General features: G+C 37.6%; 1 protein-coding gene across 1 annotated transcript; it reads right to left on the bottom strand.

The window, feature by feature from the left end:
• Positions 1-7461: 7461 nt before the first annotated feature.
• On the bottom strand, positions 7462-16127 carry LOC133521942 (alpha-(1,3)-fucosyltransferase C-like). The gene is made up of 2 exons (XM_061857074.1): positions 15283-16127; positions 7462-8469 (listed from the first exon to the last, which is right to left on the bottom strand). Exons 1-2 carry the CDS (start codon positions 15999-16001, stop codon positions 8196-8198), a joined length of 993 nt encoding a protein of 330 aa, XP_061713058.1. The 5' UTR covers positions 16002-16127; the 3' UTR covers positions 7462-8195.
• Between the last annotated feature and the right edge of the window lie 2018 nt (positions 16128-18145).

Below are 18145 nucleotides of genomic sequence, written 5' to 3' on the forward strand. Positions count from 1 at the left end.
AAATTAGAGATACCGATAACAAGTAAATATTTTAAAATACCATTTGACAATGTTACCATTTATACAATTAGAGATATATCGGTACTTACAGTGAACTCACGAGCACAATATTAATTTTATTGAAATATAAGATTGAAAATATATAAATAACACTCGTAAATTTTTAGTAGTACTTACATAATTTATGACTTTATGACTAACATGCGACAGTGACTGTTTGACATAGATTTATTTAATACACAGTCTGTTCTAATGCCCATTTTATACAAAAAGAGGTCGTACAATAATACTCCAATGAATAAGAAGTATGCTCTAACGACCTTGAATAATAAATACATTCCACATCCACTTAAACAGTTGTGTAAATGACTGCACCTTCACGAATTGCGATAAAATGTAAAACTGCGAGATATTTTTTCACATTCTGTCAAAGGGTTTAATTGCCTCATTTTACTTCAACACATAATCCCCGACCGCACTGAGCCTACATGTGTGTTTTCTTTAAAACGTCAGCCTTTCGGTCCTTTGTTCCATTTTAATCCGCTTGTCCGACCATTCATGACCGTCCTCGCTCCTATTCTCGTTGCTTACCGAGCGCGCGCGAATAGTTGACTGATGACTGAAGTGGTTGACGGATAGTAAACGAAGGTCGCGGTTTCAGCATGGGTAAATTCTTTCGTATGGCTATGTCCGGATGTTCACTGATTATTGTGAAATTTGGCGTGCAGGTTCGATAATTATAGTACATTGTAGGAGAGGCCGGAAAACCGCTTAAAGATGGACGAGTGAGTTTGTACAATAAAGTCCATCTTTAGCGTTTCCGGCCGAGGCATTACATAGTGCTTTCCACGGCTACTGCGAGGAAATAAGAAAACATTTGCAGAACTATAAGTACCTACTTTAATAGAAATTAATATTTATATTGGCGTGAGGACAATTGTTGAAAGAAAGCGATGTATTTTTGTATGTGTGTATATGTATTCGGACACGTCATTACCAAATTAAAATGGAGCTGGGCGGGACATGTTGCCAGGCAGAGTGATGGCAGGTGGGCCAAAATGCTAACGGAATGGTGGCCGCTTTCAGACGAAAGGAGTGCCTGGCGTCCGTTGGCTCGTTGGGTGGACGACATTTGGAAGACTGCGGGTCACTTCTGGATGAGATTGGCTCGGGACCGGGATAAGTGGCGTACTAGAAGAGAGGTCTATGCTCAGCAGTGGGCGATAAAAGGCTGATATGATGATGATGATGATCCAATTCAGTAAATATTTACTGATCCCGCCTTTTTTACTTTTTTGGCGTTTGTTTGTTGTATGCTTCAAACCGACTCTAAACTGAAACGTTTTTGCTAAAAACCACAAACAGCTACAAAGGTAAAAACGCCGTAAGCGTGAACTGAATGGTTTTGATGTTTCTTTTTTTTTAACAAGTAATTGTTCCTATAAATAACCTAATTTTATTATTGAAGGAAAAAGTTGCGCCAATAAAAGACCTTTTACCAACACTAATGACAGATGATGATAACTATGGAACATTGTAGTAGTAGTGGTTCAGGTGCTACAGTTATTGCCTACTTTCCAACTTAGTTTCAGACCATACCTTTTCATATTGGGTATTTTCCATAGTTAATATAAATAATAATAATGCTTTGAATATGTCTGGGTTAGCGTTGTTCATAACTATTCCAAATTTCAAATCGATAGCTTAATTGGTTCTCGAGATATTTAGTGATGTGACAGACAGACGGACGGACGGACGGACAGAGTCGCACCATAAGGGTTCCTTTTGTATATTTTTGGTACGGAACCCTAAAAAGGGATCAAGTATCACAAATTTATAATAAAATTTATCTGCCACTATTTAGTCCATTTCTACTTTATTCTGAAAGGTATCACTTCAAAGTAGGCATTTATAATTTTTTGTAAAAGAAAATACCTATGTAGCGTGCGGCGGTGGCGATTTCCATATAAATGGAATACGGAACTAAATACGGAACACAAAAATGTTTAAAAAAATCGGACAAGTGCGAGTCGGACTCGCCCGCCGAGGGGAACCCTCGTACTTTTTAATATTTGTTGTTAAAGCGGCAACAGAAAAACATCATCTGTGAAAATTTCACCGTCTAGCTATCACGGTTCATGAGATACAGTCTGGTGACAGACGGAAGGACGGGCGGACGGACAGTGGAGTCTTAATAATAGGGCCCCGATTTACCCTTTGAGTACGTAACCCTAAAACAACTAAATTTAGCATTTAAAAAGTATGAACATAATTTGTAAATTCTTGTTTTATGCGTTTCAATCGATTTTGTTTTTAATTTTCATTAATACCAACTTTCAGCCTTGTTTCACTCCGTGAAGAGTTATATTTCTAAAAGTTTATTTCATTAAGAACTTGAGCATATTGTTATAGAAAAAAAAATATGTAAAAAAATTGACCGTTATATTTTCATGTGTTTGAATTAAAGTTATTTATTCCGTGGGGTCAATTTTGAATTCTTTCGCTTGCTCAATATAAGCCCGAGTTGTTAAATAACAATTTTGCGCCATTCTAAATCAATAACTATTTTGCTCAGAAGGGAGGCCGGATATGGTTGTCTTAGAGATTGGTTGTCAAAGCAGCCCTAATAAACCACTAAACAAGCTTATAAACACCCAGGCTTTATTATTTTAAAAAGGGTTTGATCCATGGGGATGGTAACTGCCAAAAGTTTTTAGATGGCGTCTTCCCCTGTTTCTAGTTTTGTTCTATGAGATTTCGCTTAAATCAAATCCAGACTATAAAATTAAAAAAATCACACTATTAGTAGGATTGACAGGGATACCCTATGCTGGCGTCATCTGTAAAACCTTCTTACCTAAGGCACAACATGTAACGCCTGATAGAAACTATGAGCAGATGTCTCTTGTTGGAGTTTTTATAAGAGGTTTATTTTACCCATATATCTCAGTACGTAAAATTATCTTTTGTTTGGTTCCGTGGAATTTTGACGTTTCCTTGTACTGCCAGGCAAAAACTATACCTTAGATTTGTGGTGAGGTGAGAAGCCAAAATAAAATATTGGAATCATCATAACACGTTCGTGAAAACAAAGATAGTTTAATTTTAAAGTGCAATAGTGCACTGGACATGAGAAAATATGTAGTATTTTCCTGAGCTCTTACTCGCATATAAGTGCGAGCGAGATGCATAGAAAGTAAGCTACGTTCTCGATAGCGTTTATGTCAGTGCCGAACTGGTGGTAGCCACACTTCAGGAAAATACTACATATTTTCTCATGTCAAGTGCACTATTGCACTTTAAAATTAAACCATCTTTGTTTTCACGAACGTATTATAATGATTCCAATATTTTATTTTGGCTTCTCACCTGATTTTTATTTGTACATACATATTTATAATTTATACATATAAAAATTATAACTAGTTATAGCCCGATTCAAACTTTAAGATACGTCAAACATTTGTTTACGATGTGAATTTGATATGTCTGTGTCAAAAGTGACGTTTTTGTTTGAAGAAACGTCACCTTTGACACAGACATATCTAATCCATACCGTATCTTTAGGAATTTGTGACGTATCTTAAAGTTCAAATCGGGCCGATACTGTAAGCCGCCTTTAGGGCTCCTCTGCACGATGGCCCAGCGTAGGCCAGTCTAAGGGACGCAGCTATGGGCTTGTGCACAAATCACGCGAGTCCGATAGGGGGGGGACGAAAAAATCACGACAAATCACGTTGGGGGAGAGGGGGTGTAAAAAAACCTCACATGTATTTTTCTATGGTGAACAAAACTAAGAAAAAATATCTACCACATACTTTTTCTCGGTTTAGTTAAACATAAATCTTCATTATCATAATCATTCTTTATTGCAACCATGGTACAGTATAGATGTTATACATGATATACAATGTCTCACATGGACCCTGCAAGGGCACAGCATATAATATCTTATTCATAACTCTTCACTTGGCACTTCAAAATAGCGAGTCTAAACAAGATTTACTGTACACAATACTATTTATCTTAAAATTAGGTCGAATGAAAAAAATCAATAAAAAAAATACATCTGAGGTTATGTGGGGGAGGGGGGGTCAAAAAGTAGCCGAAAAAACCTCGCGTGATTTGTGCACAAGCCCTAAGTATATGCGGTGAAATGAGATAGTATCACTTGCTCCCTCTAACGCATTAATGCGTTCCTAGGACTGGCCTACGCTGTAGTGTGTAGGGGAGCCATTACACCATAGATCTTGAACTCGGAATCTAAAACTGATTTTGAGGTCTATCACTAATCGCAGGCGGTTGGTAAATATGTTGTGCGGTGGTTTTCTAGAAGAAAAAAAAAAGGAGAAGGGTGAAATTTTAACCACCGTTCATACTCTACGTAATGACTTTATAGATCATACTCAACAACTTTTACTATGGGACCAATGCCGAAATCGCGAAAAAAAATCGGCTGATGTGATGCCGCTGATTTCTATGGGACAGCGAAATTTTTATCGCGATTTCAGCATTGGTCCCATAATAAAAGTGGTCCAGTATGACTTATAAAGTCACTACGCAGAGTATGAACGGTGGTTAAAATTTCACTTACCTATGCTTTCAATTATGCTACGCCGATTTCACGCCGGTCACGCCGCCGGTCAAAAAATCATCAGACGCCGCTGCCGATGATTTTGCCACCAACAGCGGGACGTCAAACGGCTAAGGATCAAGTCGGAGCTAATCTGGCTCGTTTTCTCTTCGTCACCTGTCATAAGCTGTACACACACATGTTCGTAACTCAGTGGAAGATTTATTCGGGCATACCGTGAAATTGCGCTTGTATTGTATAGAATAAGAAACTCTATCGATCCACCAAATTGTATCGAAATCGGACGAAAAGAATTCTACAAAACAATAAATATACATAGGTAGCTTTTAATGCAGAAGTCCACAGGGCCGAATCGCACGCATACTAAAATCCGTAATGTTTATACAACGAATACTAAAATCCGATGCGTGCGATGCGTCCGATGATTACCTCTTCACGCTTAAGAACAATTCCTAGCTGAGGCTTTTCAAATCTCGAATTTTTGAAGCTATGTTTCTGTCGTGCTGCGGTGGGCGCCGTGCATGCGTGCGATAAGGACAACTTTACTGCAGCTCGGACTAAAATTCCTAAGCGAAAAACTCAAAAATCGAGGTTACGCTCTCGACTGTTTCCTCCTCCAAAATGCAACCAATCATTATGAAATTATGGAAACTGCAAGAGGAAAAAATAATCTATGCCGTTATGTTCTGATTTTTTTGGATATTTTGTTGTCATAGGTATTTGTAAGTATACTGCGCCTTTTCTTGCAGCCAATTCAATTAAGCCGTTTTTGCGATTTACGAGACGCTGTAAGTTTCTTCAAAATAAAATAATCAAATAAAGCAAAATATAGCGGCACAGATATAGATCTTATTTGAAAAAAACATTTCTCTAGCTTGAAAATCCAGAGAGGAAACAGTCGAGAGCGTTTGTATGGAAAAATTGCAGCTAGGAATTCCTCTTAAACCGCTGAATCGATTTATATGAAATTTGGTATCAAGATAGTTTGAGGTACGAGGAAGGACATATGATAGTTTTTGATACCTTTTTTTTTCAATTTCCCAGATACGGGTACGCGAGACAGCTTAAATTCGTTTGAACCAAAACCACGAACATTATTATTATTATTTATTTATTCATAAACAATATTACAATTCTGTGGCCCTAGTGAAAAAGGGTACAAGTCTCTGGCAGCGCAGGTGTAAAGGGGTGTAAGTTCCACGTAACACTTATGCCCTTATACACCTAAACTGCCAGAGACTTGTACCCTTTTTCACTAGGGCCACAGAATTGTGTCTGAATATTGACTATATCTTATACTTAATCTAACATGCGTCAATTCTACTATAGTAAAAGATTAATTACAAAATGTATAATGTAATTACAATACAAAAAAATTAAAAAATATATATTGAATTAATTAAAAATGACTATAAGGTTCTTTCCAATTTTTTAAAACGATTGTAATACGATTGTAATTTTTTACCCTAAAAACGGCTTTTTTAAATATTTTAAATTAACGAAATATATTTTGACAGATGCTTTCGCGCCTAAAACGCTCTTTGAAAATTTCGTGACGTCACAGTTTACGGTTTGACACATAACTATGTACATACGTACATACAAGCCCCCCGTTGTCTGTTCTCGGTACAAAATTTCATACTCAAGCCGTAGCCATTTTGGTGGTGGGCAAGCTGTGTATGTGTGCGTAAAAATGTGTATGTGTGGGTTTCTAACCAACTAATAACATATGTTTTTCGCAATAGTTAAGTTATTTTATTATATCATAAACTATTCATTATCCATTAGCATTTCTATGATGTTAACTTTTAGTGAAGATATAACTAATAATAAATAATAAATGTTATAGTACATTATTACACATATTGATTAAGTCCCACAGTAAGCTCAATAAGATGAAGTGAAATATCTAGGTGTAACACTAGATAAAGAACTGAACTGGAGGAAGCATGTCAAGCTTACCACAACCAAGGCGCTGAGAGTGTTTGGAATGTGTAGAACGGCATATGGGAAAACATGGGGTTTAAACCCAAAGGTACTAAGATGGATCTATACCATGATGGTAAGACCTATCATTTTGTACGGATGCCTGGCATGGTGGCCAAGGACACTAAAGAGCACATGCAGGGAAACCCTTATGAAAATACAGAGAACAGCATGCATGGCTATTACCGGGGCGTTTAGAACAACGTCGGCGTCACGTGTTTTCTTGTGCATAGTAGTTTCTGCCATCTTGTGGGCTACATCGGAACAAAAAACATCACATTTACGCCTCGCGCCAAAAATCTGACGGCTCCTGTGCTGCCTCCTACAGTTCATGCACGCTCCCTATAGAAGATAGAATAATCTTTATTGGCACACCTCAGTAAAAGATACAGCTTAAAGAAAAACAATTGATTAGTAATAGAGGCAGACAACAGGCGGTCTTATCGCTAAAGAGCGATCTCTTCCAGACAAACTTCAAAACTTTGAGTAGCGAAAACAAAAACAATTAATCAAAAAGAGTAGGTGTTGCAAAAAAAACGTTATGAACCTACTTTCATACACACAATTCAGGTCAAAAAACATACACGTATAAGAAAATAAAATAGACATACATAAATATACATAATAAATATATCAGACACAAACCAAAATATACCAACATATTAACCACAGAGTAAAAAATAACTATGTATTTCAAACAGTAAGAGAGAGATAGGTAATGTTCTTTAAGTAGTTTTTTGAATACATTAGAGGTCCACTAAAGGTAGTTTACCATGTTCTTGTAATCCATAATAATTTATTGAGATACAATTCTGCCCTAAGTAAGATTTATAGATGGAAACAAGTGAAACAACCCTATTATTAGTAAAATATTTAATAAATTCTTTAATGGAATAAAAGCATTCCCGCAACAACAGGGCTCTTAATCTGTTTTTAAAAATATTCAGGCTAGTAATGTTCTTCCACTCACCAGGAAGTTTGTTGTACAGTTATACACCCTGGTAGTGTGCGCAATGACGCACTACTTTTAAGTTCGGCTGCAATTTACAATGTAAGTATTTCCTTCTTGTATTCTCCCGCATTTGTCTATCTTCAGAGGTCTCCTATTCGCCTAGACTTTTAACCAGGTCAGTAAGGAGCAACAGAATGTAAAAACACGGAACAGTTATTCCCATCTTTTTGAAATGCTCTTTGCATAGCTCAGGTTGTGAAATTCGGACTATGGTCCTTATCGCCCGCTTTTGAATCACAAAGGCTATATACATATTATAGTCATAGCTATTTCCCCAAAATTTTACACTATAACGAAGCTTTGATTAAACCAATACGTGATAAACCGTCTTTAGATGTTTACGATTGACTACGTCCCGTAAACTACGCAGAACATAGCAAGCCGAGCTGATGGAAGCCCCTATACTTGCAAGTTTATTTTTCCAAGTAAATAGATCGTCAATGTGACCAAGAAACTTAACACTAGTAACATTTTCGATGATGTTACCAAAAAAAGGTCAGATCCGGCATGTCCTTTTGCCTAACAGTAGACCTAAGGCGCATTGCACTAGTCTTACCTGGATTCACCTTCAATTTATTGCAACTGAACCACTGATGAAATAATTCAGGCAATACATTGCTCAGGGTCATTCCACCAATCCATAAAGTTCTTATATATGGACGTCTTTTTCACCATCTCTTCGTTGTTAAGAAGACTGCAGAAACCACAATAATCGTCCGTCTCAATGCTTTCGGCTCTTCCATAGTAAGAGTAGTGGTTCTTCCATCGGAAATACTCTTTATACTCATCGGGATGGTCTATGAGATACTTCATCTTTTTAGCTAATTCTATGGCCCCTAGTTCTCTTGCATTCAGATATATTCCATCTGGCATGAACCTGGAAAAAAGATTAGAAAACTTAAGACACATAAGATGATACATGACATAAGATAAAATGTGTTATATACATACGTTTACCCTTAGGCCAAGCAATAAGAAGGTATAGAGGGAAATGCTTGGAACACAATTTTTGTAAATTTTAACAACCGCATCTGGTATAAGTACTTAATTAAAATAAATTGAGTTTATTTAAAATGATCTCATTAGAGTCAGACCGAGATAAGTTGGCAGCAATTTTGATAGCCCAGACGGTGCAATTTCATAATTTCATAGAAGTTTGACGTTTAAAATAACCCGTGCACTGTCTGAGCCTATATACTTATTTTACTCTTTCGTCTGGGCTATCAAAATCGCTACCAACTTACCTTGGTTTGACTCTACAGTATACTTTTAAGTGTAAAACATTCCCGCACTCAAAACCCCGATGGGGTTATTAAATTATAATTTATTTCGACCAACTAGGATCATACAACAAACATAACATTATTTTGTCAAAACGGAAACTATACTAAACCTCTTTTGTAGATACTTGGTTATAATAACAGATGTTCCGGAACCAAATTATTTGAACTAATTGCAGTTAAGTAGTCACAGACTAGTTGAAAGGCGTAAGTGGTTACTTGTGTAATTTTTATTATGTTCTGTACTGACTGTACTGTTAAAACATCTTTTTTGCATTATAGTAAACACCCATATAATGGAACAGGCACCAGTAATGGGATGGTATAGACAAATCCTGTAAAACAAGTATTTACCATCAGTTTTTAATCGCTGGCAACATTTTAACATAAACAAGAGCCAAAGTGCTGCTTAAGTTTAATTTTTCATTGATATTTGTTAGTTTGAAAATGAATGGCGCCATACATCCCATTACTGGAGCAAAAAAACATAGTTTTATTTTATTAATAATATTGAAACCAATTGCAGTAGCTTTCATTTAATAAATAGAAAACATAAAGGATGAATTAAAGCGTAAAGCGGTAGAAATTTCACAGGTGTCGGTGAAATATCAAAAATACTCAAAATATTCTCTTAAATGTCCCATGATTGATGCCGTTAACATATCTTATACCTTTAAACGAGCAATTCTTGTATATCGGAAACGGCTCTAACGATTTCGCTGAAATTTGGTATATGGGGGTTTTTGGGGGTATACAATCTATCTAGATTAGCCTTGTTTGGAAAAACGCGTGTTTTCGAGTTTTCATGCGTTTTTCTTTCGACGCAGAATATGGTCGCTAATTTCGTGTTACCGGCCACTGTCCGTTTGGTCCAGCGGGTTAAGACGCGGACTGCTATACGAGTGTTACGGGTTCGAATCTCGCCCGGTGACTAACTTTTGTTTTTTTTTTTATATGTTCAAGTTTATATATTTTTTTTTAATTTTTATAGTTTTAGACAAGTTTAATTTAGTAAAAAAATGTAGTTAAGATTATCACCTATAGACCACCATCAGCGGTATCATGGTCGTGTTTTTGTCACTTGTCATATCATGCGTCACGTTCGCACAGGGTGACAAATGATCCCCCCGCGGGTTGCCCACCTTGTCGTGGTGGAGGGGCTTAGTAGCCGTGGCTTGGTCACCCACGGTGAAGCGAAGAGGCAACCAGGGCCGGCCTGTTTGAGGTGCGGGCTGGCCCGAGGAGGACGCTCCAAGTGGGCTTGGTGAGCCCGCTTGTGACGCGTTGGAGGTGGACCGTCGAGGAAGAGGAGTGTCGGTATTGCGGTGAGCCGTTCTCCCTATCCTCGACGGCCGAGGTGGGATCGCAGGGGAAGAGGCGTGATGGTATCACGATGCGCCACTCTCCCTATCCCCTGCGACCTTGGCGGGGCCGTTCCGCAGTAGCGGCGTTGGTGGGGCTGCAGACGAAGAGGAGTGTCGGTATTACGGTGTGCCGTTCTCCCTGTCCTCTGCAGCCGAGTTGTGGTTTGCGGCAGAACCATGGACCTCATCTGCCGCCGGGCGCTGGGAGTTTTCTGGCGCCCGTGGCCTCCTTGTGGCGGGCTCGGGGGGGTCCGCTACACTGCAGGACGGAGGCCGAGGAGGAAGGCGCGTCGAAACATCTGGCGCGCCTAGCGTGAAGGGCCTTCGGGCATTTGCGAGGGAGCCGCTCGCGGGCGGCTGCCGCCGGTGGGGTCGCGGATGAGTGCGCAAGCGTTCCCGTAACCCCACCAATAAGGCGGCGAGGTGACATATGGGGGGTTTTTAGTAGGTATACCGTCGGCCTCATTAGCCTGGACGGGAGTCCCACATAATCACTCGGGTCGCCCCCCGCACCCGGATGGTATGCGGAATGCATTTTCCCCCCTAGAGAAAAAAAAAAAAAAAAAAAAACAAAAGGGTGACAAATGATAGACAGCCGACCATCTTAGCCCTGCAGATTACAATAAATATTTATAACCGAGCAAAGCTCGGTCGCCCAGGTACTGTATACTTATATGAGCAAACATGGACCTAGAATACTAAGGATTTAGTTTCGCTAATACACAAATAGGATTCCATCATCCACCAATTTTCTAATATTTACATGTGACACACTCACATTGACAGTTATCTCTATGGCCTCATCCACCAATCTGCCGTCAGTCGAATTGAAACGTCAGTGCATTAATTGTTCGAAGAAAAAAATTAAATACATGCGTGGTCGAATGTTGCAAAAATTGTACCGATCGAAAGAAAAAAAGTGGCGGTGACATAATCGGACAGACAGACGGACATAACGAATCTATAAGGGTTCCGTTTTTTGCCATTTGGCTACGGAACCCTAAAAAGAGGCAGGATAAATTTCCATACATAAGTTAATCAATTATCACATTTCAAATTCAAAAACTACTCAAACCGTCTCCTCGAAATAAGCCCGCATTACGCAATTTCAATACTTAAATTCTGCCTTTTTGTCCCTAAATTGACATACGTCATTCGGTGTAGCCCTATTTGGAAATTTGAAAATATTATTTTACCTTTAGATGACCTTATCAAGTCAACTTTGGAATCCATTCTTAACATTCAGCTCTGCGATCATTCCTGGACCCAAGCATCCCTACCCATCCGTCATGGTGGGCTAGGGATCAGAAAAATTTCTAGTGTATCCCTACCAGCTTTTTTGTCTTCAGTCCACAGCTCCGCAAATCTCATAGGAAAAATCGTACGGGGTCTTCCCTCAAACTATGAGATTGCGGGCTTGGATGAAGCCAAGAAAGCTTGGTCAAGTGCTTGCCCGAGTAAGGATTTCCCAACTCATCCAAATTACCAAAGGAGCTGGGACGACATCATGTGCCAAATTTCAGTTACTTCCCTCCTAAGCCGTAGTACAGGTCGCGAACGGGCCAGGCTACTGGCTTCGGCGTCGAGGGAATCTGGTGACTGGCTCCGGGCGTATCCTTCACCAAACACTGGAACCTTCCTCACGCCGGACACCCTTCGCATCGCGACCTGTCTTCGGCTTGGAGTTCGCATCTGTGCTCCACACAGGTGCCCCTGCGGTAGTGAGGTCGACGAATTAGGACACCATGGGTTATCCTGTCAAAAAAGTGCTGGCCGCTTTTCCAGGCACGCCGCACTGAATGACATAATCCGCCGGTCTCTTGCATCCGTCAACGTGCCAGCTCTACTGGAGCCAACTGGCGTAGCCAGAGACGACGGCAAGAGACCGGACGGTATGTCCCTGATTCCCTGGAGTTTGGGAAGGGTGCTAGTGTGGGACGCAACCTGTGTAGACACACTAGCCCCTTCCCACCTCACCGGAACCAGTAACAGTGCGGGTGCCGCGGCTAAAGGGGCCGAAAAGCTTAAAATACAAAAGTACAGGGGTCTCGGCCCCGAATACATTTTTATGCCATTTGGGGTCGAGACGCTTGGCCCGTGGGGTCCTAATGCTCTACAACTTTTTAAAGAACTATCTAAAAGGCTGGTCGACTTCACAGGTGACCGAAGAGCTGGCAGCTTTCTCGCACAACGTATTAGCATCGCTATACAGCGGGGAAATGCTGCCAGCATCCTCGGCACCATGCCAAAGGGGCCAAATTTTTTAGATATATTTTAATTTTATTTAGTATTAGTTTTTAGTTTTAATTTGGTTTTATTTAATAGATAAGTTAGTTTATTTTTATAATGCCCAGTTAAATGTACCAATATTATCACATTATCTTTTGTAAATTACAATATTAATCCATGAAGTTGTACCTAAAGTGGAGGGCGGTCTCACTTTTTTTGCCATACTAAATTGAACCTTATCCTCGAGCTAGAAAGGTGTTCGTACCAAACTAGACAAAATGTATCAAATATCAAATATCAAACATTTATTCAGCAAATAGGCCACAGGGGCACTTTTACATGAACATGTCCATTTTTACAAACAATAAATTAAAAAAAAAAACAATTACAAATATCGAATCTATGAAATAATAAATACTTTATTAGAGATGTATACTGTCTCTAAATGTCAAATTACACAAAAAAAACTATGATAAAAAAATAAAACCATAAAATACTAAAATTCTTTAGAGATGTATAAGTCTCCAAGTGTCAGAGATAAAATATAAAAATATATATTAAATTATCCTTAGAGATGTAGAGGGTCGCCAAGGCTTGAATTCTTATATAAATAATTAAAAGACAAAAAAATTAAAACAGACAAGAACCGAATGAAGTGTCTCACGTTAATGTCACTCAAAAGTAAAGTTACATACTTTAACATAACCTGTACCCCGTGTAAGCTTAAACAGACCGGTCTCCACAAACAGCACCCGTTCACGAGTATGACGTGTACTCAATCCGCTTAGGTATACATTCGTGACACGCACACATTGAATCATTCCGCCATTGCACTGTCACAGCTGGTCGTCAGTTGCGCGGCCTCTGTCAAATTGTTCCTCTATGTGAGCAAATGCGTCTTTTGATGCCAGGTTACATAAACATGTCTTTTCATTGTCATATTATTAACCGGGCAATTAAAATTTGAAACAGGAACTTTCTTTGGCCATATAATAATATAATTTGGCCGTGCATTAATATTTTAGCGCCATAACAATTAGCCCTCGATAAGCATCATATTATTACTATAAAACCGGCAGAAAAATCAAGCCATCAGAAAAATAAAGGAACTAAAAATGATAGTCTGGCGTCTAAAATAATCAATTAGCACCTAATATTGTAGAGCGTATGATTTTTAATATTTGTTGTCATATAGTTGTTAACACCTAAATAATCATATTGAGCACATCGTTTCAGAGGGCCTACCGCGAACTACGTTCGACGTGTTTCCTCTCTGTCGCACTTGTAAATTCGTACGTTAGTGTGACAAGGAGGCAACACGTCGAACGTGGTTCGCGGTAGGCCCTCAGATCATATTTAAATTACGAAAACGGCTAAATTCAATTGATATTGGTTATTATTTATAAAAGAAGAAGTTCTACCGAGCTTTGCGAAAACTTATCTACTTAAGTATAGTAAGATTTAAGCTCAATAAGTATTAAGTTGTAAGCAAGTTGTAAACTTATTAGGAATATGTACCATACCTTCCATACAACTTAATATCATTAAGTACGAAAACTCATGTATGGAGTGAGCAATCTGTGAACCCCCTTTTCATACAAACGTCCTCATTTCTCTCTGGTTATGGACATTAAGTATTGAAAATATTTTGACACAATTTGTTGTACATTAACCATATGCCCCGTTTGATGTCTTTGGTGTTTGAGTTAGGACCATTTAAAAAGTTGCATGAAATCAGTTTTTCCCTCCTGATTTTTACAATAATCATAAAATCTAACGTAGGTTCATATACATATGTATATCAAATGACAAAAAAATATTTTCCATATGTCATATCCAGAGACGAAAATGTTTGTGTGGAGAAGCGGCCGTGCCCTTTTCTCGTTTACCCATAGGTTCAACGTTTATACGACAGCAATGACTTTTTTAGATGATTGTCGATGTACAAATTTTTAATGTGCATTTACCTTAATTTGCTATCTAAATTTTTTTAAAGAACTTCATTTTTTAATTAATAGATAGTCGTTTTCTATTCGAATTCTAGTGCCTATTTTTATAATTTTTATAGCTACTGAAATTTGATTACAGTTGACCGGTTATATACGTGCTCTTTTCATTTTAGTTCTGTTAAAAGTGGACAAGCGTTATTTTCCCCTATGGTATGGTACAAATAAAAATAAAATTACGATAGTACGAATAACTCAATGTTTGAAATATTGTTAGGTTCACCCTTCTCCCTATCGACGGCAGAGTACTATGATACGGAGCGGAGCGTACAATATCACCACAATCCATAAAACGCCAAACAGAAATGAATCGGTAATAACTGTAACTTCAATTATACAACCAGATAAGAAAACAGCAACTACGAGAAGCTCTTATTACGCTCTTTGACCGAATGATCAAAAGTTAATTCCCTCTACTCCAATCAGAGGCATAAATTACTATGACTATCACGTATAATCTTATGATTTTGACCGTTTTTCTTGTAGGAAAGTTTTCGGTTGTAAAAGCCGTCATCAGCTGGGTGACGTGGTAACCACATTTATAGTACCTATTATATTATCGTAGCCAGATATCTAACTGCTTCTGGGATATATGTATGTCACTTTATTGCACATAAACAAGTTAACATAAAACAGACGGAACAAAACAAAAAAATAAATACTTAGTGTCATTTTGTCACTTTTTTGATTAAACTTGAACTAGTATCCTACACAAAATTACTAAAAGTCATCCTGATTAAATTTACTTTCATTCAGTTTGAATTTTATATAATTTTAATACAAATACAACAATATCGTTTATTTAATTTACCTTGTATAGTTAGCACCTCCATATACAATAGGGATCGCATTGTATTTCAGGCCATGTAAGAGTTTTTCAGTCACGTAATCTTTACTGAATGAGTTCTCAAACGACAGATAGAAATAATAGTCTCTCTTTATCAATTGGAAACATTCCTCTTCATTGCTTCGTTCACACTTGAGCCACCCACACCTGCCGTAGATATCTACTGCTAAGTCGTAAGCTTCTAATTCTTTTTGCAAATCTATAAAGAATATCTCCCGAAGATTTCTTGTCCTACACTCAGACACGAACCATGCTGCTGCTTTGGTTTTATTTCTCAGCTGTGCTGCTAATTCTTCACTGACAGGGTCCATATCTTCTAACTTCATCCAATGCATATCAATATTTGGCCCTACTATTTTGTTCTCAGCATCTCTAACAATTAAGTAGCCCCATCTACTCTCAGAGTCTAATCTGTAGGTCCACGTCCAGTTGAAAAAGTTATCTAGCCTGTTGGAGCAAATCGGGTAGTTCCCTGCTGATTCTATATTTGTAAATGCATATTTCTGATGTGGCGATCGCTTCGGAGGCGTTAGTTTTTTATTAGATGTGTAGGAGACTTCAGGTCCGGCAAACGCAATGACGTCGAACTTGCTAACATCCCCCAGCAAATCTATATCACTGGTAACAAAACAATTAGTATACTTGCACTTTCTGTCTATAAATCCTTGTTGACCTTCACCCATATACACAAAAGGCACATGTTCAGGATTAGTCCACTGTAAAATATATTTTAAATTACTATTATTAACCACTTCACCTTTTTCTTTTAAGTCTTTTTCTTCAGTATTTTCACTGGCTTTAACATTCTTTTCCGACTGTTCCAAAAAAAATTCCAAGTTTTGTTCTGTTTTAAATATTTTATTCGATTGCAATTGTTGTGTATTTTTCATGTCTTCTAAAGTATAATATAGGAAACTGATAAGGAACACGAATGGCACTAGGTAGAAGGATCTTGCTAGGCGCCTCATGGTGACGGTGGCGTGTGCGCATGCGTGTGATTCGGCGCGGTGTGTGACGCTGGCTGAAATATACGCGAAATCTAATCGGTCTTTATACTTAGTTAGGTTATAAGTTCTGTCACAAAGGTTTTTTACAGATTAAATGTAATACACAGCTTTTAATTTAAAAAATTGGCATGATTTGAAAGCTTGTTTTATACTGATCAAAACGTAATGTAATTAGTTTAAAATTTAGATCACCTCTTTATTTACTACTGATTTACTTTCGAATATGCGGCTGGATTGTAGTAAATTATACTTGACAAAAGGAAGTAAAAATCAGTGTCACATTAATAAAATAGATACAATTGTTTATTTGTATGAACCTACTTTATTAGAACGTTACTTTATCACGAGCATTTAGTTCTCCGACAAGTCTGTACTTCAGCTAATACCCTTCAAACTTAAGGTATTTTTCAGTGAGACGTTAATTTTTTACTGCCATCCAACGAGTAGGTTTGGTAAAACACGTGCAGGTGCAACTTTGGCACTTATTATGGATAAAATATCCAACTTTTGTTTTATGTAAGATTCAACCATTTAAAAAAAGAAAAAAAAAATAATTTTTAAGAAAAAAAAACCGATTTCAATTAGAGTAACTGGTGAAAGAACGATTATTGTTGATTTTGGATTTCATACAATGAAATTAAAATGACAGCGTCCTACGCCTAATTATGTAGAAAATGAGGTAACATGTTTTGTACAACAAAGTAGCACATTAAAAAAAATTCTAAAAATTTAACAGCATAAAGCCTCAACATACTATAAAAGTTTAAGCTCAAACTTTACACTTTAATTCAATATTAAAAAATCATCAATAAAAATACATAAATACCTAATTTATACCTAACTACCTAACCTAACCTAACTCTCGTTCTAACTTTTCGTCATATATTACAAATATGCTTAAAAATATGTCCTTTACCAGATAAGCATCACTTTTCCATCTTTAGAATTATCGAAACTTTTAGTGCAAAATACCGGTCCCACTATTGAGCTAATTACAGAGTAGCCCTATGGTTGACTGTTAAGATACCCGCAATACGGTATTCGACTGTATTTAAAATAGATTAAATCACATCATGCATGAAATAAAGCACCAGAGATAATTATTAAAAAAAAGCGGCCAAGTGCGAGTCGGACTCGCCCATGAAAGGTTCCGTGCCATTTATGACGTATTAAAAAAACTACTTACTAGATCTCGTTCAAACCAATTTTCGGTGGAAGTTTGCATGGTAATGTATATCATATATTTTTTTTTAGTTTTATCATTCTGTTATTTTAGAAGTTACAGGGGGGGACACGTATTTTACCAATTTGGAAGTGTCTCTCGCGCAAACTATTCAGTTTAGAAAAAAAATATATTAGAAACCTCAATATCATTTTTGAAGACCTATCCATTCTAATATAATTTTTTTCTAAAATGTATAGTTTGCGCGAGAGGCACTTCCAAAGTGGTAAAATGTGTCCCCCCCCCCCCCCCGTAACTTCTAAAATAACAGAATGAAAAATCTAAAAAAAATATATGATGTACTTTACCATGCAAACTTCCACCGAAAATTGGTTTGAACGAGATCTATTAGTAAATATTTAGTTTTTTTTAATACGTCATAAATGGTACGGAACCCTTCATGGGCGAGTCCGACTCGTACTTGGCAGCTTTTTTTGCATGTTTTTATAACATTTTTCTGAATATTTCATAGAATTCTGCAAAACCGAGACAGCAAATTACGTTAAATGAATGAATGAATGAAAATGAAAATCTCTATTTCAGGCAAGTAGTGGCCCATAAATAAATACCTTAAAAATAACAATATATTTTAAAACTA

Source organism: Cydia pomonella, chromosome 10 (genome assembly GCF_033807575.1).
Source record: "Cydia pomonella isolate Wapato2018A chromosome 10, ilCydPomo1, whole genome shotgun sequence".
Lineage (NCBI taxonomy): Eukaryota > Metazoa > Arthropoda > Insecta > Lepidoptera > Tortricidae > Cydia > Cydia pomonella.

Excerpts from the sequence above, each read along its gene's own strand:
- LOC133521942 (XM_061857074.1), bottom strand. The coding sequence starts at position 16,001 with ATGGGTGAAGGTCAACAAGGATTTATAGACAGAAAGTGCAAGTATACT. Across the intron at positions 8,470-15,282 it reads GGAGGTGCTAACTATACAAG|GTTCATGCCAGATGGAATAT; the intron begins GTAAATTAAATA and ends TCTTTTTTCCAG.